The 13,197-nt window shown below is 42.7% G+C and overlaps 1 protein-coding gene across 1 annotated transcript; it reads right to left on the bottom strand.

Annotated features, from left to right (window-relative positions):
• Positions 1–3,412: 3,412 nt before the first annotated feature.
• lrrc30a (leucine rich repeat containing 30a) lies at positions 3,413–4,306 on the bottom strand (the record flags this gene model as incomplete). Its single annotated transcript, XM_080034630.1, has 1 exon — positions 3,413–4,306. One exon carries the CDS (start codon positions 4,304–4,306, stop codon positions 3,413–3,415), a length of 894 nt encoding a protein of 297 aa, XP_079890756.1.
• Positions 4,307–13,197: the final 8,891 nt, after the last annotated feature.

The following is a 13,197-nucleotide window of genomic DNA, read 5'->3' as shown; positions in this document are numbered from 1 at the left end:
CTACCAATCCCAACATGTAGTGTTTGGATGTTACAGCTGACCCAATATGTGGATACATTTTTAATCAAATTCCAACTCCTATATTCTCCAATTGATTGAGCTGTAGAAGGACACGTTTGGAAACCATTGCACCACTGCATCTGTGATGATAGCAAAAACAAGCCTGTATGCCAAATGTTGTTTTTTTTTCACACCGTAACCTTTCAAAGGCTTACTTTCATCGCACTCTCAAAGCAAGGCACAGAAAAGCCATGACACCGCACTGATTGGACTGGAGAAAGTGGCTTCAATATTGATGCCAGACCAGGATCAAAAGATTTCATATTCAGGCCTCAAAGGTTATGAGAGTGGCCTACCAATGGCTCTGATTTCTTCACAACATCCTGAGCTACTGAGTAGGTGGATATTGACATTTTATTGTGGAGGAGTCGCCACCAGCCATTGGACGGACCTGTTGGCCCTCCAGCGAAATCCATTTTACTTCATATTTCCCTCTGCAGGAAGATATAGAATTTAAGAGCGATGAGCTAAAGAACACTTTGTAGTAATTGACATAAGTGGCAGTGTAATGCTGTTTGTCAATAAATGCCAATCACCTGGCCCTATGTGGGGAGTCTCAGTGTGACTGAATAAATCACACAACTTAAAACAGCACGCCAAAGAAAAGACTTATTAAGCCTCTCCTCAAGAGGCAACAGCGATTCCATCATTTAATTCCATTGCGATTATCCCGTGCCTTGATTGTCAAAAAGCTCGATACGAGATTGATTAGCCGTCCTTCATTATGGTAAGTCACTGGCTGCCAGTGATGCCCAACTGTTTTTCCAGGCTTTGGCTTACGAATGCAAAATACCTTTTGAATGAAGGCAAGCAACACGGGCGCCAATCTGTGCTCAGCCAGTTGTTCTGTCTCGCACAGTGTCTCATTATAAAGCAAAGTTATCAGAGCACGCAGCAATTAAATGGGATCAGCAAATCCTACAAAGCTTGCTAACTGCAGTCATGTGTGATCCCTGGTGTACAGCTGACCACTAGTGAGTGAGCAGTGTGCACGGCAAATATTAATAAGGTGGATTGCCAGACACAAACAAACACGTTCAATCATTTTAATTAATTGTCAATGTGGTTAAAGTGTGTTTGACTTGACTGTACACAAGACACTGTTTGCATTTCATAAGCAGACCCCAGACATTACTTTAGTTTTTGAAGAAAATAATTATAAAATTCCAATATACAATCATTTGTTTTGTTCATGTTGAACAAGTAACAAGCAAAGTCATTGTTATATTATATTGTAACTGGAATAGCACCATCCTCACATAACACCGATTGTTGAATTCAGGTCATCTGCTTCACATTGATGCAATATCTTTATAGGTGCTTTATGTGACAACGTGTCCCGTGATAAGTATCTAGGACAAAGACTTATTCAGGAGGGGTTCATCTATCACGAGTGTGTGTGCGTGTGCGTGTGTGTGTGTGTGTGTGTGTGCGCGCGTGTGTATTGAGAGAGAAAGACAGAGAGGGTGAGTGGAAAGCCCACCATTCACTTTGACTAATGTAGTAACAAGTACGAACCAACAGAGGTCACTTTTCTGCCTTATCCATATTGCACTTTCAACCTTCACTGGGAGTGGTTGTAAAAATGTGTATGACTTTCTAAAAAGGGTTGACATCTAAATCTTGTAGGTATTTATTTGTTGATACAAACACTTTTATTTACAGGGGCAACCACGTGGCATACTAACATGAAAATAAGGTGTACACATACAAATACCCAGTCATACTCATCACATCATTAAAACCCCGCAGCTCAAGATAGATTCACTACACCACAAGTACCTCGATGTTAGTTGTAGTGAGTAGTTGGAGAGGTGTGTGTGTGTGTGTGTTTCCACATCAGGATGGTCCAGGGATTTGAACCAGACAATACGGAATTAATCTTCTCTTAATTATTCAAAGAAGTGCTCTTTGGAGAGCACCACTCTGGATTTACATCTGTTGAGAGGAAACAATCGTGATAATTAACTTGGGAACCAACTCACAAAAACACATGCAACTCATCAAAGAGGTCAACAGTATGTGAGTGTCAATGAGGGGCAGACTGAGTGCTTTGGATGATAGCACTTTACAATAAATGCAGTTTATTCACCATTACCACAGTGATAAAAAACATCGGCTGATATCAATATTGCTCTTATGTTTGACACAACATGGATTCAAAATAGATTAAATACAATGAATGTGCAAACCAATACGCATTATTCCATCATTCTGCTTTGCATCATAGAGCAAACACTATTGACTTGATTTGAAATGCAATTCAGAAAAGATCATTTTGTCAAATGAAACAGATTGTATTATTTCAGTATGATTCCACTAGAACTCACATAACAATAATATTGAGTTAACAGGATCAGTGTTTGGTTGAATATGCACTAGACTGGAGTTGTATTTAGTTACCTATATATTCTTGCAGGATAGAAATGTTCTTTAAAATACAAGAATTGAAACTCACTTACTCTTTCACAGCTGAGGAATAGCATCAGTTGAATTGTCCACAAGATGACTTTTTCAATTTAGCTGTATGTGTGATATTTGCCATGCTACAGTATGTGCAGGTCCAAATTGGCATATATGTAACAGAAAATATACAAACTCAAATTTCCACTTTACAAGATTTTCGGCAGCAGTTTGCTTTAAATCATTCCAACTCAATTGAATAATTTGTTCCACAGTAGTTCCCCATTTACTCCATTTGGAGAAGCAATTTTCAATCATAGCACGCACTGCAAGTTTTTGCCTTTCTGTCGTTTCCAATCCTTGGTGTCAAAACAACCGACAATGGGGGGGTTGCTGCAGCCCTGCTCTGATGTGATGGAGTGGAACAACATTTAATCACAGCCTAAGTCCCTGTTGTCTTTTGTTTATTTTTAATTTTTTTGCAGATCTTAAGCCCCACTCCTCCACAGTTCTTTCCATTGACTTTACCCACCTGATCCCAGTGACCTGAATGCAACAGGAGGTGGCCATGTGCCCCTCAAACAGATCAACTGCTCAGTAGTCAGCCCCCAAATGGAGACCTGTGAATATTTTTTACGTAAGCCGAGCGGCTTTTCCTGACCCCTTTTGCCGTTGATTAACAAATGTGTTTTAGACGTGACACAGCAGTTTCTTCCTGTTTATTTTTAAACCCAATGTTTACATTACATAAAAACAGGAATTATTAATATCACTAATGAGTCTTGGCCATTTGTCCTCTGTGACATATCTAAATGTAATCAGGCAGTTTGTGGTTACAGCCAGCACTCCAAGCATGACTACCACATGCCAGGGGGGTCAGATTTGTGCCACCATCCCATAATGACATACGCTTTTAGACGCACACACAAACACAGTCACACAAGTCCCCTCACGTGGGCTTGAGGTAGTTATAGAGGGCACTGAGTCCTCCTTGCAGCACCTCCTGGATAGGTTTTAGGAGTGGGTTGTGGACAATATGAAGTCCTTTATCCATGGGGTGGCACGCCAACCTCCCAAGCCTGTTCAGCAGGTACATTTCCATTGGCACATTTTGCAGTTCGTTGAAGTCAACATTGAGGAGTTCTAGAGATTCCAGGAAGCACAGTGTCTTAGGCAGCGTGTGGATACTGTTTCCCTCCACGATGAGGATCTTCAGATTCACCAAGTCCTGGATTTGGTCCGCGATGGTCTCCAGACGGTTGCAGGCCAGCTGGAGAAAGACCAGGCCCTTCATGCTGTAGACGCACGTTGGGATGTGAACTATCCGGTTGTGGCTGAGGTTGAGTTTGCTCAGATTGGGCATGGTCCCCAAGCTGCCCGGTAGGCCCGTGATCTGGTTGTTGGCCAGGCTGAGGACCTCCAGGCGGACGCAGGAGCCCAGCTCCTCCGGAACCTCGCTGAGGCGGTTGCGACAGGCGAAGAGCACGCGCAGCTTCTTGAGGAGGCCGATCTCAGGCGGGAGGCTGGACAGGTTGTTGCCCCACAGGTTGAGCACCACCAGATTGTCCAGAGTGCCGAGGGCAGGGGGCAGAGAGCACAGGCAGTTCATGGACAAGTTTAGCTTCTGCACCTCTCGGAGTTCCCACAGCTCTGCGGGGGTCCCGTCTAGCCCCCTCATGGCCAGGCTGAGGGTGCTGTAACCAAAGTGCACCGTGGTGTGTCTGCGGATCCTCTCTGCGGCCGAGGACAGGCTGGGCGGGTCGTCTCTCCCTGCACTCTTCCTCGTCGGACTCACGTCGTTCAATTCCTTGTTGGAGAAACCGCGAGATTGCTTCCCACCCATCGTTCTTCTCGCAGTCCTGTTGTTTTCTACGACCTATAACAAGATGTTAGCATACATCGAGAAGGCTGCTAAGGAGAAATGGCTGTTGGTTTTTCTCTTCAGAGATCTCCAATGATCCGCCCAGAACATGCTCGGTCCCACGGGTAGCTGTAGAAGTCCTGATGTTTGGCAGCAGTCACGTTGAGTCCTGGCGAGTGAGTTTTTCCTCACCGTGTTGAGTTGCAGACGGCTGTAACTGAGCGCTGTGGGGACTCGTGCTCTGTGTCTGCCTGTCGTACTAGATTTCATAGCCCCAGCTGGCCCTGTCACTTTGGTGCGTCCACAGATAGCACCCAGCTCCCCACCCACTACAGTAGGACAAGACAGGGGATAGGAGGCTGCTTGAGCTCAATCAGCTGAGGTCACTGCCATGATCTCGCGGCCTAACACACGGAAATACACCGGTGCTCACAAAGCAAATGCTGTCACACTTGGCACATGACTATGTTTGTAATTTTTTTTTGTCAGTGTATTATATTTAGAATTTAAAATAATTCCAATATTTAGCATACCGTCTGACTGACCATAATCTCTTCCCACTGTTTTTCTTTCTTTCTTGCGTTGCCCTTTTGCATCTTTGTGCATGATCTCTGGTCTCAGACTTAATATGGCCCCAGGCAAGTAGCTCGAATCATCTCTCAAAAAAGTAACAGATCTTAGAGGTATTAGTTGGACCCTTTGCACAGACATGTGCTGGTTTTAGTCCCATGTGCAGTACAGTAGAATGTTCCACTATGTTCCTAGAAAACTATATTGCTATTTAAAATCTCATACATATGGCCCTGAGGGGAGACTCTCTATTTATGTAAAAGCGGAATACTGTGGTGGATTTAAATTTTTTTAATTTGTCATTCCCCCCGCCCCGAGCAATTTACACACTGAGGTAAAAAGGTTCTTAGCGCTTTTCTTCAAAGCATTCACTGAAAGCTATTTGTTCCACTTCCTTTATGTCAAATGCCACATTAAAACATATTATAAAAGACATTATAATTGTCCAGAATTTACCTTGAGTCATGTGAATACTTTCTACTGTTTGTCTACCTGATCGGTTCAGTGTCGTATGGTGGTAGAAATGTTAATATCCCACAATGCATTTGCTGAGAGGCAAGGTACTTTACTTTTACTCCATGAGTATTTCCATGCCATCATACAATACTTTATACTTCTACACAACAATATGGAGCAGTATACATTTAATTGACAGCTGTGGTAACTACTGTAGGTAACTTAGAAGATTCAGATTTGACTGACAAAACATGATGCACCCAACAGTTCACAGTTGCGTTAAAAAGATTGCTGTAAATGTAACAGTAAAAATGTCGCTTGCATATTCATTCATCATTAATAATACAACCTAAAAATACATCATGGCAATATAAAGCTTTTCAGTAATTTTTCTGCATATTCGAGGAATACTCCCATTTGATACCTTAAATGCAAATAGCTGAGAAAAAACTTATGTTGGAGTGTTTTGAGTATTTTTATAGTGCAGTGTTGCTACAATTGCTTCTGTAAAGGCTGTAGAGACTGTGGGAGTAAACTGTAGTATCGTAAGGAGAACATGCAAACACAAAGACCATAGCTAGCTGGTTTGTACTCAGGCCCTCTTGCTCTGACGCAGCTGTGCTAAACAACTGTGACTTGGGTGAGGTCACTCAAGGTCAGTCTTTTTAGCCCAAAATCACAAGTTTGTCCCATGGGGCTTTACAATCTATACAGCATGTGACAACCTCTGCCTTTAAAGAAAAATCTATTCACACGAGAAAAATCACCAAAATACATCTAATATTCTAGGTTCAAACAATGAGAAACGTCAGACACAGCAATGGAGGAGAAACCCCTCTTAGAAGACGGACAGGTAATATATCCTGTGCTGCACAGAGTGTAGAGTACAGCATGTGCACTGAGCCGCTGTTCTTGGTAACGCATAACTTACCAAGCCTTATTAATCTTATAGTCCTATCTCGTTTACATGTGATGGATGCTGTAAGAGGAGGAGTTCAAGTTGTTGACAACTGCATCGATATACACTTATGATGACTTATGTCCGCTTACAACTACATTACTGTGTGTTACAAACCATTTATAACATGTTTGTATACTCATAATAGATGATAACCCTGTTTGAATAAAGAACTACATTTTTCTGCTATGTTTGTACAGCAACATATACATAATATTATAATTTTGAATTTATCTCTGAAAATTAACACTATTTTTATTGATATTTTTATTATGGCACCAATCACTTTCAAAGGGCCGTTAAGTGTTAAACATGATTTTGTAACAGCAGAGGTCTACACTTACAAGCCGTGGACACATTATATAAACGTTAGGGGTGTAAATGGGACCTTGGACTTGATCCACTTCCCTCAGCAGCCTTACAGAGTCTGACCAGGACTTAGAGTGGCCTTAGTCATCATTCTTCGCCCAGTCCGGTAATCAAAGTACTCGGATGACAGTTAGAAGTGATATCCAACTCTGGGGACCCGGTGGCTCTGCTCTGAGCGTGGCTACATCAGCACTTATGAATGGCAGGTTGAATCATGTCTTTGCTGCATTGGACACTGGAGATGCGGTCGTTGGGGTGCATTGTCAACTCAGGCAGCTGCTTGTGCAGCATGTCCCATCTGGACATTTTTTTTTCCACCAGCGAATGTTAACAGCTTCATATCGCAGTAACTTTGTGTAGAAACTGGTTCCTGGCTGATCTGTGTTGCTGATCTTGTGTATATGTGAGCCATGGCTGATTTCACAAACAGCAGGATTGCCACATACTGCCATACTCTATTTACATGAAAAATGACACCCCAGCTGTAAGCGTCAGAGCGCACACACACACGCCCCCCACGTGCAAATACATCCCCGGAGTGGCTCCAAACACATGCTGTCAAATATGCAGAAAACCCCTTGGCTACATATGCACATACCTCATTATGGGTTAACTGTGGCATTGCAATACCTGGAAAAGGCTGAGCTGGATGGACAGATGGATGGAGGGAGGGAGGGAGGGGAGTGGGATGGAAGCTAGACAGGAATGTGGATGAATGGACATAGCAAATAATGGTCATCCCTGTGACAGAGAGATGTCATCGTGACATTCCTCCCCATAACACACCGTCGCCTCGACATTTCATCATTATCATGTGAGGCATGAATCTTCATTAAATGCTGCTTTTTCATCACGTGCTTTCCAACTCAATTTCCATTGTTTCCCCCACCAGAGGAACAGATGTGTGGAAACAGCTTGAGATTTGAAATACAAGAAAATGGGATTTACCATTCCGCCTGCATTTCGCACAACACCTCGATACGGAGTCCCATTAGCGGCCCAAACGAGGATGAGTTATTCACTCTGAGAACAGTTACACCCTCCAGTCCCTCAGGGTGACAAAAATGATCTCATTTGAAAAAGCTCATCTGGTTATGTGGTACAATAATGACTCTGGATGAGCTGCCTTTAGAGACTCAAGTGTAAGATATATACCATTATTACTTGTTCATTACTGTGTGGAGGCTTCTGGCGATGACAGATGATATATGGCTTCACTGCCAGAGAATCCGCCGTAGGTGTCTCTCTCCTATTGAAATGTAAGGAGTATACCTGCCAGGACCCGGGGCTCTTTAGGGTCTATATTGCAGACACATTACTCCCTGAAGCCAACACTTCTTATTGAAGAATATGCTCCCATCTTTGACATCATACAAGACAAAATCAAGTCTTAGAGGCAAGAAATATGCACTTTGCAAGGCGATTGAGTATTCCAGACACATTTAGCAGCATCAGATGGGGAGAGAGCATGCGAATACGGGCAGATGGCGAGCCACCTGAGCTGATAAGCGTCTATTATTCAGCAGGTGCAGATGCGAATATTCACACCACTGGACACTTTCCACTTTCCATTTGTGCACGTGTTCGCATCCGCATCAGCTAATGGAGTCTGTGGAAGTGCATTTTCGTTAAAAAAAACAACAACTAAAAGTGAGGATATGTCACACATTCGAAATTGCCATTCGGAAATTGGCTGCAACACCACTCGAACCTCCAGGTGACACACGGAAACTAGTCAGCGATGCAAATTGACAGGGAAGTGTCCAACTATAATCTGCTTTGAGGCAGAATATGAGGCCAAAAATTTTTTTTTGGCCTCCTATTCTGTGTGTGAAATGTTTCATTTCTATGTTTCAAATGTTCTTTTATTCACCATATTGGACAGATAGAGGTTTCCCCTGGTTGGTTGTGCATTATAGTGTCATCTGCAAATATGCATATTTTATGAACTGTTCACATATTTGATGTTGAAAGTCTTTATCTGAAAAGTAAATGTTAGGTATCTTAAAATAGTGTGTAGCTTATCATAGTGGAAATTGATGTAGATCAAGGCGGTTTTAATATATTCAAGCCTACTTTGAAGACAAATTGGTGCCAAAAGAGCACAAACACAAATGCATAACCCTTGCACATCTTCTCCGATAATTTTTCACCTCCTTATCAACTGTAAGCAAAGCACCCTCCGCTGAGCATCATGTAATCTCCTAATCTCACATCCCCGGGCCACACGCTAGGTATATGTGTAGTTAGATCTGTGGTGAGGCAGCCAGATTCATCTTGAGATAAACTGGGACAACATGATGAATAGATAATAAAGGCGCCCCGGGGGGAGAAGCACTATCCGGGTTAACTTCCAGCGCCTAAAGATACCATTTGTAATGATAGGCTGGAATCAACAGGGAAGTAGTGCAAGTGAGGAAAGCTAACTGGGCTCCAAAGTGACCAAATCAGTCCCGGTTTTGCTGATGCAGCAGATGGGGAGAGTACAAACCAATTGTGGCCGTGACAACAACAAGCGGGGTGATGAAGTACCACGGGGCAGCCTATCTGGGTCTCACCTGCTCCCTGCCTCTGCTACAGGGCGGCTAACCCAGTGCTAAACAAAAAGCAGTAGCACAGCGAGTTGCAGTTTGTAGAGTGATCATGATGAGATAAACTGTCAATGCTTTGGGACGTCAGCGAGGACCATTGATTTATTCCGGGTCCAGCCACTGACCTCGTCACTCCCTGAAAGCTCAGCAGAGACCGAGGAGTGACCATGATTAACTCTCCTTCCAAGGCAGTCTTAGATACAGTGTCTCATGCTGGTAAATATGTGTTTTTTAAGCTACTTTGTGTGTGTGGCCCAGGCACCAGCCACCATATTGTGCCGATTTCCTCTGCTTGTAGTAAGAAGACAAGTGAAACTTCAGGCTTTTGCCTTGACAAAGAAAATACAATAACAAAGCAAATCAAACCTGCAAGAGGGAAATAATTCAGCATTGAGGTTTGTTCTTGACCTTGGAAATGGTGGTTTGAATTATTTATTTATTTGAAAAAATCGTCACTCTAACATCCATTTAGTGGCTGCATCATGTGACCTTAATATAAATATGTAATGAAAATGTGTGTCCTTGTAGTGAGAAAACAGTTTTCAGACTTAGCCTTGGCTTCAAACCATCACTACAGATGCGCATGGAGTGAGTGGCAACAACCTCGGGTGAAATATACTGTTCTATCCAGCACACATGATACTCAGAAACAAGTATTTAAAGGGGTAGTTCAGGATTTTAGACATAGGGCCTTATTCCCAAGTTAGCCTTGGTGTTCTTTATCAGTGGAGACAGTTTTCAACACATTTAATTCAGTCCTTCTAGTTGCAGAGTGCGCTCGTGCTAAGCTAGCGCACGGCATCAGGGGTATACCTAGCCTGCTACTAAAACAGCCTTACCCAGTACACCCGAGGCCAATCAATTATAACGCCAGACTATCAATGTAAATGTCTGTGTTGATAGAATAATTTTAGAAATAAAACCAACCTCGCATATTGCATTTTGAGGGACTTTATTCCTTGTAGGCTGCGGCAGCGGCGTTCTAATACCTAGGTTACAGGCTCTATAATAGTTTGTTTACCTGCTGCTGTCTTACAGACGCAGAGTACAGTGCACAAAGGAGTTGTATTAGCCTATGCAATAAACAAGATATGGCCACGTTTGGAGGACTTAGCAATGCGTCTGCTTTTGAAGACGATTATGAGGAATTTGTTGTATCCAACGAACCGTACCTGTACGAGCCGGAATACACTGATGAAGAATTGAGAGGGATGCTCAAAGGGCAGAAAGAGAAAGAGCGTCTGTAGAGACAGCCCCCGCTGGAGCTGCAGCAGAGAACCGGGACAGAATGACGGTAGACTGGTGACAGTGCAGTTTCAGTTTCTGTCCCACGTTGCTCTGTTTACTTTCTGCTGTAGTGATTCGGTTACACAGCAAAGTAAAAGTCCGCTGCTGCTAAGAAAGTAGTCCCTCAAAATGCGATAATTCATGCGATGCGAGGTTGGTTTTATTTCAAAAATTATTCTATCAACACAGACATTTACATCGATAGTCTGGCGATATAATTGATTGGCCTCGGGTGTACTGTGGAGTGGGTAAGACTGTTTTAGTAGCAGGCTAGGTATCCCCCCGATGCCGTGCGCTAGCTTAGCACGAGCGCCCTCTGCAACTAGAAGGACTGAATTAAATGTGTTGAAAACTGTCTCCACTGATAAAGAACACCAAGGCTAACTTGGGAATAAGGCCCTATGTCTAAAATCCTGAACTACCCCTTTAAGTCAACCATGATGTTCTGTTCATACAAAACAACATGTGACGAAAAATGAGCTCAGCCATTTCAAGAGGGTCAACGACAATTTCAATGTACACAACTAAAAGAGAATGAGGAGACTAGCTTCGATACCAAGATGTCACCCCCAAGCAGATCTGGAATAAAACTATAGAAAAGCTAGCATACAAGCTAAGTGATACTACCAAGCCCACAAACACGGTCAAACAGGCCGAAGACATTAACTCAAAAATATGTACATTAGCACAAGTCGCATACACCTCTGTTAGCTTGGTGCAGTGAAGCCGTGATCCTAGTCAAGTCATGTCAATTAGATTGATATATTGAATGTCACAAATTTGCCTTAAGTGGCTTTACAACCCGTAAAGCACACAACACAATATATCCTTAGACCCTCGATTTGAAAACATCTTAAACCGGAAGGGAAAAATACATAAATGTAGTGAGTAAAGCTTTAGCAGTGGTTTCCCCAAATTCCACACAGATAGGACCAGGGCTGTACAGTGCGACAGTTTTGATCGCATTTGCAACTGAAATTGATCACGTGCGATGATGAATACGAATCCATTCGCACACATGCGACAGGTTGATAATGAGGAGAGGCTGTCTTTGAAACACAGAGGAGAGATGCACAACACTGCTTAGAGGGCTCTACATTAACACTCTCTAAATGGGGGTAAATGAGTCTTAGGCAAGTAAGTTATAGAGTCCACCCTCCACTTTGGCTGGTGAAAGATATGTGTCCTCGGGATCTGTGCTCGTGCAGCGATTCTAGGTATAAAAACTTCACGGCTTCAACGGCAATTACCGGAAGGAGACGGCACATTACCGCAGTTAAGTTAGCGCGTGTACAAACAGAACATTTCCTGTGCGCCTTCACATTAAAAGCCTGTTACTAGCCAAACGTGAGTTGACTTTTATTTTGAAGCCGGTAAGAACAGGAAGTTAGCGCTTTTTTCTAGCTTGAAAGGCAACTCATTCAGCTGCAGAGAGCAGTCAACAGTAGCCTAGTCTATTTACAAAGTTTTAAATAAGCCACTGAAAAGCTACTCCCAACACATTCACAACAACCTATTTAATTTATCCTAAATTGTACCAATATGTATACTTATTTATTTAATAGGCTATGTTTAATGTTTTAAAGTTTGTTTTAATTAACAGAAGGACATTATAATAGTAATTCTGAATCAGCAAAAAATTGCAATTGGCAGGTTAGATTATTTTTTCTAAATTGCAATCAGTGCACCCCTATTCATTTCTCTACAATTATTACTGCACACACTAGGATATCATATTAATTGTGAATCTCAAATGAGACCAGTATGACATGCTCAAAGGTAATTAGAGCAAAATGCAAGGGTTAAGGTTATGCAAGTTTTCAATCATAGCCTACTTTGTGTGCTACCAAATTTATTTTTGTGCTACTGAATTTTTTTGCTTGCTAGCACCAGTCCTATACCACCTAAAAAAATAAGCGTACAGCCCTGGATAGGACTCTATTATATTGGTGACACACAGTTTGTGGCTTGAATGATGTTGCGTGGCAGCACATAGCCTGGGACCGACTTGAAGCCTGCAAGCCATTATATTGCTGCCCACATCTCAGATCTTTTAGATCTATCTCTTAACAGATCGATTCAGCGATAGCAAAACAATAAATGTAGTCTGATTATCAGGGCTGGTCCTGAACCACCGTGATCCCACTGTTTTTAAAGTTAAGCTTGCCTATCAAATGGACCGTAAGTGGGCAGTATGCCTAATGGTGGTGGCATCAAGAAGCAGCAGAACATGTTAAAGTGAGTGTAAGAAGAACTAGGCTTTGGCGTTGTGTCAGGCGTGGCTGAGAAACTATGAAGAAAAAGTTTTTATTTTTGAAGGCGAGTGGCCGTAGTTACACTTTCATCACGAGTTTGTGCTCATGTCACCAGAACTTGAGACAATGGGATTTGACAAGCTCAGTTCCAGAAAATTAGGATGCTCGCCAGGGCCATTCTCTGCCAGCCAGCCAGCCATAAATGTTTCATGCGGTGCTGATATGGTAATCATTGGATCCCCTACAATGACACCTTGTGAGAGTTGGATAACGATGGCTGTCTTTCAGGCCTCTGTGTGACTGAGTCTGGACACGGTCCAACAGCTGAGGCACAGCCTGCAGTGTGAATCTGACAGTTAGAAAAATGCCTCCAATAGGTGGATAAAT

Source organism: Ammodytes marinus, assembly GCF_949987685.1.
Source record: "Ammodytes marinus genome assembly, chromosome: 9".
Taxonomy (NCBI): Eukaryota; Metazoa; Chordata; class Actinopteri; order Uranoscopiformes; family Ammodytidae; genus Ammodytes; species Ammodytes marinus.
Note: the sequence above shows the minus strand (reverse complement) of the source record. Positions and strands in the feature narration are given on the sequence as shown.